General features: G+C 40.7%; 1 protein-coding gene across 4 annotated transcripts in view; it reads left to right on the forward strand.

Annotated features, from left to right (window-relative positions):
* ASAH2 (N-acylsphingosine amidohydrolase 2) overlaps positions 1-13,045 on the forward strand; it is a 110,377-nt gene extending 97,332 nt beyond the window's left edge. For all 4 annotated transcript variants that reach the window (XM_044239514.1, XM_044239515.1, XM_044239516.1 and 1 more), the window contains 3 exons: positions 5,124-5,183; positions 8,519-8,607; positions 10,437-13,045. In XM_044239514.1, the coding sequence (XP_044095449.1) occupies positions 5,124-5,183; positions 8,519-8,607; positions 10,437-10,629 (342 nt within the window). In that variant the 3' untranslated portion in view covers positions 10,630-13,045. The remainder of the gene's footprint in view (positions 1-5,123; positions 5,184-8,518; positions 8,608-10,436) is intronic.
* The last annotated feature ends 214 nt before the right edge of the window (positions 13,046-13,259 follow it).

A 13,259-nucleotide genomic window follows, 5' to 3' on the forward strand; every position in this document is an offset into this window, starting at 1 on the left:
TGCTGTTAGCAATGATAAGTCCTAACAATTTGATAATGGTTGTTCTTGACACTGCAGAGCTCCGCAGACGTGGAAATGGGGAAATACTTATTTTCCAGGTGGTGATGATGTAAAATCAAATTTCTAAAATCCAAGTGCTTCTTTTTGTCTCAAATTGTTGGTCATGGAACCATTTACTAGAACTCAGAAAGTTCTCTTAGATCAAGGACAGGAAAAGCACGCAGCAATGAGGCAGGACTTGAACTACTACAATTGTATGTTGACTTTGTGTCCTTCCACTTGGCTAAATCATTTATTAGTCCCACGAGATTTTGGGTTGGGGATGTGGATTCCTTAGAAGTTCCTACGTACACTATCATGTCATCTGTGAATAGAAGAAAGCTTACTTGCTTCTTTGTGGATTTCTTTTCTGGAGGCTTTTAATTTTTGTTTCCTTAATGCACTGGAGTCTACCATATAGTGTAGAAGACATGTGAGACTGGGTGTCCTTCTCTTGTTTCTAATCAGGAGGAAGAGGACTCAGTTGCTAAGTACAATGTTTCCTTTAGCATTTTTATAAATGACTTTAATCAATCAAGTTGAGAAAGTTCCCTTGTATGCCACGTTCTTTCTTTTTGTATGTTTGTTTGTTTGTTTGTTTTTTTAATGAAGTATGGGTGTTGGATTTGTTCCAAATGCTTTCATGTCTGCTCAGGTGATCATGTAGGATTTTGTCTTTTATTCTATTAAGGTAGTATATTGCATTAGTTGATTTTCAGATACTAAATAAATACCCTTCCTTAATGGTATAGAATCTTTTTTTAATCTGTTGTTGAATTGGGTTTGTTAATATTTTGCTGAAGTTTTATACTCATGCCCATGAGGGACATTTGAAATCTTCTTTTTGCGTGTTCTCTTTGCTGCCCTTGGTGTCAGGATAATATTCGGATCAAAGAATGAGTTAGCAAATGTTTCCTCCTGTGTTTTCTGGAGGCTCATGGAAAATACTGGTGTTATTTCTTCTTTAAATATTCAGTCAGGTTTATCAGTAAAGCCACATGGACTTATGCTTGTCTTTCTGGCAAAATTTTTATTTACTGCTCCAATTTCTTTACTTATCATAAGCCTATTCAGACTTTCTTTCTTTCCTTTTTTTTTTTTTCTTTTCTTGAGTCATTATGTATCTCTCCTGGCATTTAGTTTGACTTGAGGAATCTGCATCTTCCTAAGAATTTGCATCTTCCTAGGAAATTGCTTGTTTTATGTAAGTTGTCTAATTTGTTTGGATAAAGTTCACAATATGTTCTTACAATCCTTCTCATTTCTATAGGGTCAACAACAATGACCCTTCTTTCTTCATGATTTTGACAATTTGTGTCTCCAGAGAGCTGGCTTTTAGCTTCCTTGATTTTATCTATCATTTTTCCTGTTTCAAATGCAATGATTTTTGCTCTGGTGTTTTATATTCTTTTGTCTGACTGCCTAAATTTTATTTTCCTCTTCTCATTTCTTAAAATGGAAGCTTAGGTTCTTTTTACGTGTTAGTGTACCTTTTTAAATTCTTCTGGGTTTTTGTTGTTGTTTTTTTACTATATATGTTTTTTATTATTTTCCTAGTAGTTGTTTTAGGGAATTGAAAAGGAAAAAGAATTCTGAATTTCCTTTCCGCACTCCCTCCTTTCAGTACTTCTGGCAGCAGCGGTATGTGTGGATATTTCCCCCACACCAAGCAGTTCTCCAATTCTCTGCAGACATCAGCTTGGTGTCCTGTAATTCAGTTCAATTCTGACACTATCTGCTTGGCGTTGGCATTTACTTCACAGGTGAAGGGCTCGGTCCCGCAAGACTGTATCCCTTCACTCTCACCGCCTCTCACAATTCAGATGCCAGTGGCGAATCCAAGTTGTCACCTCTGTTCCTGACTGATTGGCTACAAACTGGAGATTCCCAGGAGCCCGACCTTGGGCTAAACAACTTACTGGAACAGGCTGGCAGAACTCAGGAACTTACTAGGTTATTGATTTATTATACATGGCTTACAACTCAGGAATAGCTGGTTGGAGGAGAGGCAGGAGGGCAGGTATGGGGGAAGGAAGGCCAAGTTTCCATGAGCTCTCCAGGTAAGACACCCTCCCCAAATCTTCATGCATTCACCCATCCAGAAGCTCTCTGAACCCCAGACTTTAGGGACTTTCATGCAGACTTCATTATATAGGCATGATTAATCAACTCATTGGCTATTGATGATTAACTCAACCCTTGGTCTCTTTTCCCTTTCTGGAGATCAGGGGGTTGGACTTCATAATTCCAACCCTCTAATCTCAAGGTTGATTTCCCTGACAACTAGCCTCCATCCCGACGTTACCCAGAAACCCTCAGCCACTGGTCATTTCATTTCATGTCAAAAAGACACACCACTTCTGGAATTCCAAGAGTGTTAGAAGCTATGTACCAGGAGATGGGGACAGAGACTATCTATCTATCTATCTAGTCCATATATATAAATGTATACAATATATAAATATATATAATATATAATATATATAATATATAAATATATATATAATACATATATATGTATTTTATCATAGGTCTACAATATACATCTTAACTAATTGTACCCTACACTTCAATATAATACTAACAATTCCAAAAAATATAAAAATATTGTTCCAGTATATCTATTTTCCTTTCCCATCCTTTGTGATATTGTCACATATGTTGAATCTATGTATACATTCAATACTACAGTGTTATAACTAATTGTCTTATACAGTCTCATACCATCTAAAGAGATTAAGAGAAGAGAGGAAAAGCATAGTCACAGAATATTTTAAACAGCCCACATATTTACCATTCTGAGGATCTTTATTGTTCCTTAGGAATTTGAACTACTCTTACCATCTAGCATCATTTCCTTTCAGCATGAAGAACTTCCTACTTAGTTCTTTTTGGAGGACAGCTCTGCTAACAACAAATTCTCTCAGGCTTTATTCAGCTGCAATAGCTTTATTCTCCCTTTATTTTTGAAGGATAGTTTTGCTCCATCTTCGTGGAGAAACGTTTTTCTTTTAACACTTTGGGTATGTTCTGTTGTCGCCACTGTTCTTCACTGTCTAATGAGAAGTCAAATGCTGATTTTATTGGAGTTTCCCTGTATGTAATACATCATTTTTCTCTTGCTGCTTTCAAGATTCTCTATTTGCCTCTGCCTGCCCCCAGTTTGCTATAATGTCTCTGAATGAGATGCACTCTGTGATTATCCTACTTGGGATTTGTTGAGTTACTTGGGTCAGCAGGGTAATATTTATCAAGTTTGGAAAGTTTTCAGCTGTTATTTCTTCCAAATTTGTTTGTTTGTTTGTTTCTCTCTGCCCTCGAAATTCTGGGACTTGTGGTTTGTGAACGTTAGTATACTTGATGTCCCGTTTATTTCTGAGGTCCTAGCAATTTTTCTTCAGGTTTTTCTGTCCATTCTTCAGATCAAATAATTGACTTTAATTTTTATTTTTTTAATTGTGTTATGTTAGTCACCATACAATACATCATTAGTTGCTGATGTAGTGTTCCATGATTCATTGTGTATAACACCCAGTGCTCCTTCTAATCTGTGCCCTCCTTAATACCCATCATCAGGCTAATAATTTATATTGATAAATTCTTGTTCACTTATCCTTTCTTCTGTCATCTCATATTTGCCATTAAGTTCTTCTAGTAAATTTCTCATGTCAGTTGTGACTTTCAGCTCTAGAACATCCAATCCATTTTTAACAAGTCTCTTCACTGAGTTCTTTATATGTTAAGTCATTATCATCAGACTTTTATTTTTTTCTTTAAACATGATTTATATTGTTCTTAGAACACCTTTACAATGGCTGCTTTGAAGTCTTTGTTAACTACAACATCTGGGGACATAGAAGGACAGTTTTGACTGGGCTTTTTTTCCCCTTAGTATGAGTGACCATTTCATGTACACACATCCCATCATTTTGTTGTTGTTGTTGTTGAATACTGGGTGTGTTTTGGTCCACTGTAGCAATTCTGGATCCTAGCCTCCCCTCCCCACCCCAGAGTTGTTGTTTTTTGTTTGTTTGCTCCCTGAGAACTAGACTGGCCAAGTCAGTCAAGTCTACCTTTCTTGCAATGTGTGGCTACTGGGTCTTCTCTGTTTCTTTTGTTGTTCTTGATTTTACATTTAAGTCTGGCTCTCAAGGTGTTGTCCCTATGGTTAAATAACTTAATGTCCAGCCCGATATTGACCAGAGTGTGTGCTTAGATGCTTCAGGGAGTAAGAATTTCAGTCTCTGCTGATAGGTTCTTTTCCTGGGCTCAGGTGGTCCTCTTCTGTGCACACAGAGTTGAGGGGAACCTTCTGAAGATCTCCAGAGTGCTCCCTCTGTATGTAGCTCTCCTCTCTCTGGTATGCTCTTCTCTCTATGACTCTGCCTTGTGAATATGAGACTATTTGGCCTTCACGGACTCCCACATCTGTTCCTTAACTTTGATCCGCTTCCTGGTTTTGGTTAAGCTCTGCCTCCACATGCTGTACATGTGCTCTGAGGGCATCAGGCTGGGGCCATGGCGGGGCTCCTTTTGTCTGTTTTCCATCACCCCAGGATCACTGTTTTTATCGTTTGATTGCTTTCATTGCTCTGCTGTCTGTAGAGCCATAGTTTAATACATATTTTGCCCAGCTCGCTTGTTGTTTCTAGTGGGGAGGTAGGTACACATCCTGTCATTCCACTTTGTACCTCACACCAGCCAGCGTCAGTGCAAGTGTAAGTCATTCAGGGAAAGTGTTGACTGCTTTGATTTGAGTCAGTCCACTTCCTGTAGGTGTGTCAGAGGGAAGTGTGAGACAACATCAAAGGCTGAAAAAGCCATTTTTAATGCATTGTCTTCATCTCTATCTGAATGTACTCCAAGTGAATTCATTGGTGAAAAATTCTTGAGTAACTTCTCAGCCCCCAATTCCCATATCCGTGGTTGTAAGTTGTGTTCTTTAATATTCTCCGAAGATAACTCATTTGATTAAGTAGGATAGAATCTGCACAGGTGCCCAGCATCCTTGAACATTTCATAAATCATGGCCCAAATATGAGCACGGTGAAGAACGAACTCATAAAATGAGTTTTTATCTTCAGGGAGAAGTTGCTGAAGTTACCTTCGTAGGCGCTAACCCGAAGAACTCAGCAGAAAACCAGGTAAGCATCAATGATTCTTTTGACAGATTTAAATCCACTTTTTAGTCGTCATTCGAATAGCCTTATGGAGATTAATGACATAATGATAAAATGTTCCAATTTGCTTTTCATCGTATTTTTTAAGTGTGGAGAAATTTTCCATAGGAAGAGTACTATGGAATTCAGTCTGGGGGGGGAAAAGCACAGGAAACATTTAATCGGGTTCACTCAGAATCACATATTGCACAAGGTATCAAGAGTTACACTGTCCCTGGAGAAGATAGAAATTTGAACACAATCTCATTTATGTATTCCAATTTAGAAACTCTACTAAATTGGGTAAAGTAACCAAAGGGCCAAGAATGAAGTGTATCCTTGGTTCCTTCCCCACCCCAATTCTGCCTCCCCTCTTACTGCAGCATAGTAACCTCTGGTCCCACCTCCAGAGTGATCATGGGCCCCTGTGGGGGTGCTCCATGGCTTGGGGCCCTGGCCCAGGCGCTTTATCTTGCATCTGCCCTTTCCTGACCCTTGACTGTGGCACCGATGGGCTATTCATTTCTTAATCTTGAAAAAAAATGACACAAGAAATACATATTTGATGTAAAAACAGACCATATAGAAGAGCCTTTTTTTTTTTTTTAAAGATTTTATTTATTTATTTGACAGAGATCACAAGTAGGCAGAGAGGCAGGCGGGGGTGGGGGGGAAGCAGGGTCCCCACTGAGCAGGGATCCTGATGCCCGGCTCGATCCCAGGACCCTGAGATAATGACCTGAGCTGAAGGCAGAGGCTTTAACCCACTGAACCACCCAGGCGCCCCTAGAAGAGCTTTAAAATAGAATGTGAAAGTGCCTCTCTTTCCATAAACCTTTTCAGAGGTAATAACTGTTCATAGTTTGTTATGTATCAATTCATACTTCACTGTTTTAATCATATATAAAGTATACATATGTAATGTAGCTATTAATAAAATGAATCAATTTTGTTCCTCTGTAACTCCTTTACAATGTTCTTATAACTGGGGTCCTTGGGTGGGCTCAGTCATGTAAGCATCTGACTCTTCATTTTGGCTCTGGTCATGATCTCAGGGTCATGGGCTCGGGCTCAGCGTCAGGCTCCCTGCTGAGCATGGAGTCTGCATAAGAGTCTCTTTCCAGACCCCTCTGCCCCTCCCCCCACTCTCTCTCAAAAAAGAAAAAAAAGAATGTTCTTATAAATCCACAAGATAACTAGGCATATTCTGGTTGTGAAAACTCAAACAATAAAGAGATATGTAGATGAAAAAGAAAGTATATAAAAGTGATTTCAAGGTCAGATTTTTTTAGTGTGGCAGAGGCTGCTTTTTCTGTATCTATGAGCCATTCTTCCCAGGGACCACTGTTACTTAGAACCCCAAACACCATTCTCCCAAACGAGCCTTCCATTTCTGTTCATTGAAATATCCTTATTGCTCTGATAACAATTGTGGCAATATGACATCGTCAAATATGACACTGGGGAAAAATGTTCTCCTGCTTGGAAAGTCAACATGCACCTGTTGGAAATAATTTCTCTAGGCAGTCAAACTGTGCCATAATATTTGCATGTTTATAGCATTGTTTCCTGAAGATATTAAAGCGTTATGGCAAAACTGCAGGATTAGCTGTCCTTTGATACCTTTAGGCTGGAGAAATACCATCATCGCTATTGCCTTGGAGAAGCAGGAGAACAAAATGCTTAAAGCACTGTAACAAGAATAGCATTGGCTTTTAAGAACGCTCTAGGACTCGGCATACAACAATTTTTCTTCCCTTTTATGTTAGTGATCCTCACCACTATTCATCAAAGTTTGACTCTTTGTAGCCACCAGGTGAAACGCTTTACATACATTATTACATTAATCTCATTTAATCCTCCCTACTATCCACTGGCTTACATTTTATTGTCCCACTTTACAGATGAGGAAACTGAGGCCAGAAAGATTAAGTAACTAGGATTAACTAATTGTGTTTCAGGTAGAGATTAGGGTTGGGAGGGGGGAAAGGATAGCCACATAGTTCACATATGCAGTGTCTAGACTCATTCTGTGGTCTACACTCTACACCTGTACATGAGGTTTCACCCAAACTCCTACTCCATCCACAGCCTCTCCAATGTCCCTCTGCCCTAAATGGCCAGAGACCCTTCTCTTTACAAGTCACCATCATCATGAAAACTTTATTGAATATAACATATCAGTTGAGTAATTTAAGTTTTAAATAATTCCACGGCCCAGGCGTAAGCAATGGAAAGTATAAAACTTTTCATTCAGCAAAGTTTTATACCTGTAAGTGACACATATAAAGGGCTTTAATGGGTAAAAGGGAATCAGACACAAGTCCTGCCCTTAAGGGCCCACAATCTAAAGATTTTTTAGGAAAATTGGAGATTTATGGCCTCTGTATCTTTCAATTTGTTATATTATTCAAATCTGTGCTTTACTTGACACCGAATTCTTGGTCTAAACTGAATTATTATAGCTATTTTCCAATGAGAAAAATATAACCTGCTTTTGACGTGCTTTCTAGCAATCCATTATGACAAAGTATTGGGATTGCTTTTCACACCCGAGGACAGGGAAGATGTATGCATTCTTTTCAGTTCTTTCACTCAGGAGCTATATTTACTCATAATTCATTTATCCAGAGAAGGAAAGATGAAGAAACTCTACCATTTTCCTTCCCAAGTCTTGAGGTAACTAGAGAAAGTCTTGGAATATAGATCAATAAACATGTCTTGAGAAGGTTTGACTTATGCCTTTCTTAAAATGTCAAGTTTTTTTCTATCTCTTCTCCACCCCCATTTGCAAAATTTGCTATCAACTCTAACATTAAGATCACCCAGTTTTCTAAGGACATTAGGAGAAGGAAAGGCAAAGTGAAGGGGGGAAATCAGAGAGGGAGATGAGCCCATGAGAGAGTATGGACTCTGGGAATCAAACTGAGGGTTTGGGTGGGGGGAGAATGAGGGATGGGTGAGCCTGGTGATGGGTATTAAGGATGACATGTATTGCACGGAGCACTGGGTGTTATATGTAAACAATGAATCATGGAACACTACATCAAAAACTAATGATGTACTGTATAGGGACTAACATAGCACAATTAAAAAAATAAAATTAAAAAAGTCATGGTGTGTAATAGCCTGGATAAATGAACATTCTGAAGACATTACCTGGAATGTAAAAAGAAACACCTACGAATTTGGATGGAATTCTACTACATTGTCACACACGATATTGGCAGGTGTGCCTGCAGGCCACAAGGGACGTATTTGCAGACAAGTTCCTTCCATGACCATGCAGGGTCTCACCAGTTAAACTAATTGCATTTCAGACCCATCAGACCTTCCTCACTGTCGAGAAGTACGAGGCCACCTCAGCATCATGGCGGACAGTGCATAACGACGCCTCCTGGGAGACTCGGTGAGCATGTCTGTTGGATATTTTGTCTTTCAAGCCTTGACAAAAGAAGACAAATGGGAAGCCTGGTTCCATGCGTGATATTAATGATATCAAATTCCCAAGGATCCTTCTGGCCATATTTAGATTTATTAGAGTTCATTTGCATTCTGTTTTTCTGCAAAATATGGTGGTGTGTGCTTCTGGCAGATTAGGTGCTAATGAGGTTATGGCCTCCATCTTGTAAACATCTGTTAGTTTGGTTTCCTTCCACGGCCGCAGACATTGCCCCTGCAGACTGCTGAGCCTTCCTGCAAACTGGCCGAAAGGCACGGGGGTGGGCTGTGGCTTCACAGAGTCTGATGCGCCTTCTGGAACAATCACCAGTCTACACGCAAAGTGTGTCATCTGTATATACCTGCCCAAGGATCCTTCATTTGAGCCAAAGGCATATTTTGAAGATTTGCAAATTGTGTCCGAAATAAGAGAATGTTTCTTCTCCCAATTGTCTACACTGCACACTGCACAAGTGGTCAAAGGTTTTGGGAATTTGTGTTGAATTCCAATCGCCTTCAGCTAAGTGACAGGTTGCATACATGGAAGATGTATGCATTCTTTTGTTTTCCTTCCCACGGTTAACCGGAAATCCAGGTTTGACCACACTGTCACCCCTTTGATAATCACCCATAATATATATTTTCCTCTGATCTTTAGGACTCTAGGGCATAGGTCATTTTTTAAACTAATAATAAATACATATTTATGGTTAAAAGAAGACTATACAGTTAATAAAAGTGATTTTGTTTTTTGAAAAGCCCCAAATCAGAATGGCAGTGAACACTGAGGACACGGATAGGCTTCCGTCCTGTCCACCAGCAGCAGTATCGTTGTGCCTGTTGTGAGAGTGCTGGGCCCATCCCTGAAAAACACAGAACATTGAGAACACCCTCTCTGCCCAGAACACGCACTCGGCACCCAGCTGGGGACCTCAGTCAGTTAGCCGGTCGTATCTCACTGGCAGGGTTATCTGAGCTCCGTGTTGTGGTCCGCATGGACCCATGTGAGCTGACTCCATCTGGTTCCGTAAACCCAGCCACTGTGCCATACCTCACCACGCTCTGATCCTACCAGAGGGTTCTGTTCCTCTACTGTACCCCGTACTTTCCCGCTGAAGCCACTTTGCCTCTCGGTTCCTTCTGCCTGGCATGTCTTTCCTCCGGGCACTGTGCACTCAGTTTAAATAACATCTCCAGAGAGATACCTCTGCCTTACTTGCTTCGTTTACTTTCTTGCTTACTACTTACTTGCTTCATGGCCTAGCACTTTTAAGATCATTTGTCGATTTCTGGTTTATTGCTTTTTCTTCCTCCACCTGGCCCTAGGGAGAAGACGCTCCGTGGAACTTTGGGCCATGCCTGTCTTGCTCACTACTGTATCCTCAGACCTAGAATAGTCTGGCACAGGCAGTCATTAAATATACACTTTGAACAAATGAATCTAGATGGGCGTTTTCAGTGTCAGTTGACACAGGATGACAAGGGCAAACAGAATGTTCTATCAGTTCTCACACAAGAGATGTCATATATTCTGAGTATCAGGTGAGGGAGGCTCCTTGGGATGGATGGTGTTTGGGTAGTTAGAAAAGAAGAACAAGTGGAACTATTTCTATGACTGAATATTTCCTAAAAGGTCCCTTCTAGAAAGTCAGTATTTGTCCCTGTTCTGTTCTTTGCTCTATTCCCAATACCCGTGCTAGTGCCTTGGTTAGGCTAAGTACTCCCAGAGCATTCATTCATTTTTCGAATCACACATTTTTATGAGTAAACCTTGGTTGGTTTGTTTTCTACCAACAGTTTCTACTGGCACAAGGGGCTTCTGGGTCACAGCAATGCCACGATACAATGGCACATTCCAGACACCGCCCAGCCTGGAATCTACAGAATAAGATACTTCGGACACAGTCGGAAGCAGGAATTTCTCAAGCCGGCGGTCATCCTTCCATTTGAAAGTGCTTCCTCTGCCTTTGAAGTAGTAACTGCTTGGTGAACAGTTGAGAGGTCATTGAAACAGCAGCTACACTCGCTGATTTATAAAAATGATTTCACATGAATGTACACTGTGATGATGACTTCGATAATTGTCCCTATTGGAGGACAGGTAGTTAACGGCGAGTGGGACCGAGGGGGGTGGTGTGTGGGGGTCCCATTCATTTTGCTCTAGGAGCTTTGCACACCTGATGGTCTAACCCTAATGCATGAGTTTCCTTATGGCTGTTTGAAGGAACACGTCCCCTCAGTAGGAAGCCTCTGAAAAGTGAGGGATGTGTGAGCAACGGTCCAACTATTTATGTACAGAATTATTGACTGTTAGTGCTAGGGAAGATTAAAGAGATTGTGGACTTCGATTCTTTCTTTTGCAGATGGGAGCAATGAAGTTTCGCAGATTTAAGATTATCAGAGTGTCCAGGACTTCCCCCCCACCACTTGCCCCCATCATGCTTAAAAATATATAAACACTGACCATCAATGTATACGCCCAATTAGAGAAAATTAGTGTGGAAATGAGCATATGCTACCCCTTCTGTCTTGAGCATACCCTCTCAGAGACATCGTCCTGGAGTCAATGTGCCTGATCTGGGACTCGTAATGCTGGTAAATTACTTCTGGCATTGCCTTCCAAGGCCAATCACGAGAAAGTCAGACCTGTAATATTTTGTTCATATCTTGTGTTTCCTTCACTGCCCTTATCCCTTTGAGTTGTGTCTCCTATTCCCAAGACGGGTTCTAAGGAATTTTGACTGTTTTCACTAATCACATTCACCCCCCAAACGCAAGATTTTCCATTAGTGGAGATATTTAAAACAAAAGTGTTACTGGATTGGAAGGGGGTCCTTAAAAGACAAGCTCTAAATTCATTTATCTGTCTTTTGTCACGCACTTACTCATGGACCTGTTCAATCACAGGATATTTACTAAGACCTACATACCCACTATTGTACTAGTGCCTGGCCTTGGCAATTATTGTGATCATACTTGGGATGAATGTGTAAGTGTCAAAAGGGGACTGTTTCAATGGAGAACGTTTAGTATATAAATTCAATACACTCAATTCAGTATATAAATTCTGAAGACATTTAAAAAGTAGTGATCTCCAAGTGTTATCTTATACATAATCTGGGTTGGATGCTCTAATTTAAGGGGTAAGAGGCTCCAGACAATTTGGAAAAAGCTATTTTCGTAGTTATTTGGGGGGCATTATGAAACACCCAGCCCAGTGTCCAGAAGAATGAGATATGACAGGCTGATATTGATCGCCCAGAAGTACTGATTCCGTTTAAAATTATCCAAGTTAACAAGAAGCTGGCTCCCAGGCTACCAAGTAAATTTCCAAAAACCAAGTCATGCTTTTGTATGTATGTAAAAGCTTTAGAATTTTAGGGGGAAAAAATCACTCTGTATTTCAAAAACAAACTTTAGGGCTTGAAAATAGTCCTGATACTAAGAACCATAATCCTGGTGTTCACTGATATATGACCAAACACGTTGTATCGCACTGGAGTGGACCTGGGACACTCTGATGGGCCAGGGTTCTGGTTCTGTGGAGGCTCCCTGCTGGACAATTAGCTAATCGGGATTCCAAATAGTAGTAGTCATTTCCCCTAAGCACACACGGTGTTTAGTATTAACAGTTCAGAGGCTTTGAGAAGCAGGGAATTCTGAAAGTAGTTGACCTTAGACAGATAAATGACATCAGAACGGATGATAAGATTTTAAAATGCATTTCTCATGATTCAGAAGAGCTTTTGAATTATTTTTCACTACCTCCATGCCTCCCACGGACGCTCCCCAGTGGGTCTGTGATTGCCTGTTGATGACTTGCAATGGTGCCGAGCCAGGCACGGCACTGCTTTGGTGCTGAACCTTCCGCACCCATCTTCCGTCCACCAGGACCCCTGGCCCCAAGCAACCCACAGAAACCTGTTTGCTCACTCGCTGCCGTCTCTCCCAAGCCACGCAGTCCTAGCTCTGCAGTTTGTGTAGGAAAATAAGACCAGATCCTGCATGATCATAGACCATAACTATTCACGCCTGCATTAAGCAACACCACAAAGAGGCAGATCCGATCTGTGAATATATAGAAATCTACATCCCAGCTGTTTTGTGGCTGCTGCTGGGAGCAGCTCTTTGGAGCCAAACCATATGGCAAAACCTCCTGAAACTACTGGGGAACATGGGGAAAAAAGGAGTATTGTTGGTGGGAGAAGGTGTCTGCGGAAGGTGTTTTGTCTCGTGTCAATGTATCTGTGTTCTATTTGCTGTAATCTGTCCTCTCTGGTTTGAAGGAGGCTGTGACTTCCTCAGAAAGTACTGAATGATGTCTCTATACTTTTCAATGAGTATGTGTCAAATTGCTAATATGCAATGTCATATTTAATAATAAATTAGTAAGTACAATTGGGAAAGTATGTTCTGTTGAGAAGTGGTGTGGACAAATGGACACTGTTTTTCCTAAGAGATGGAGTGAATGGGGCTGGATTCCACGTAGGTTGGGTCGGAAAGCGATATGAATGGCGTCTGTAAGTAACAGCCCAGACATAAGGGGTCCCCTTCATTGGTTCCTTCCTGCCCTCCAAAGATTTATTGTTGGAAGAATACATATGGTTTTTGAACATTTTT

This window comes from Neovison vison, chromosome 2 (genome assembly GCF_020171115.1).
Source record: "Neovison vison isolate M4711 chromosome 2, ASM_NN_V1, whole genome shotgun sequence".
NCBI classification, from domain to species: Eukaryota; Metazoa; Chordata; class Mammalia; order Carnivora; family Mustelidae; genus Neogale; species Neogale vison.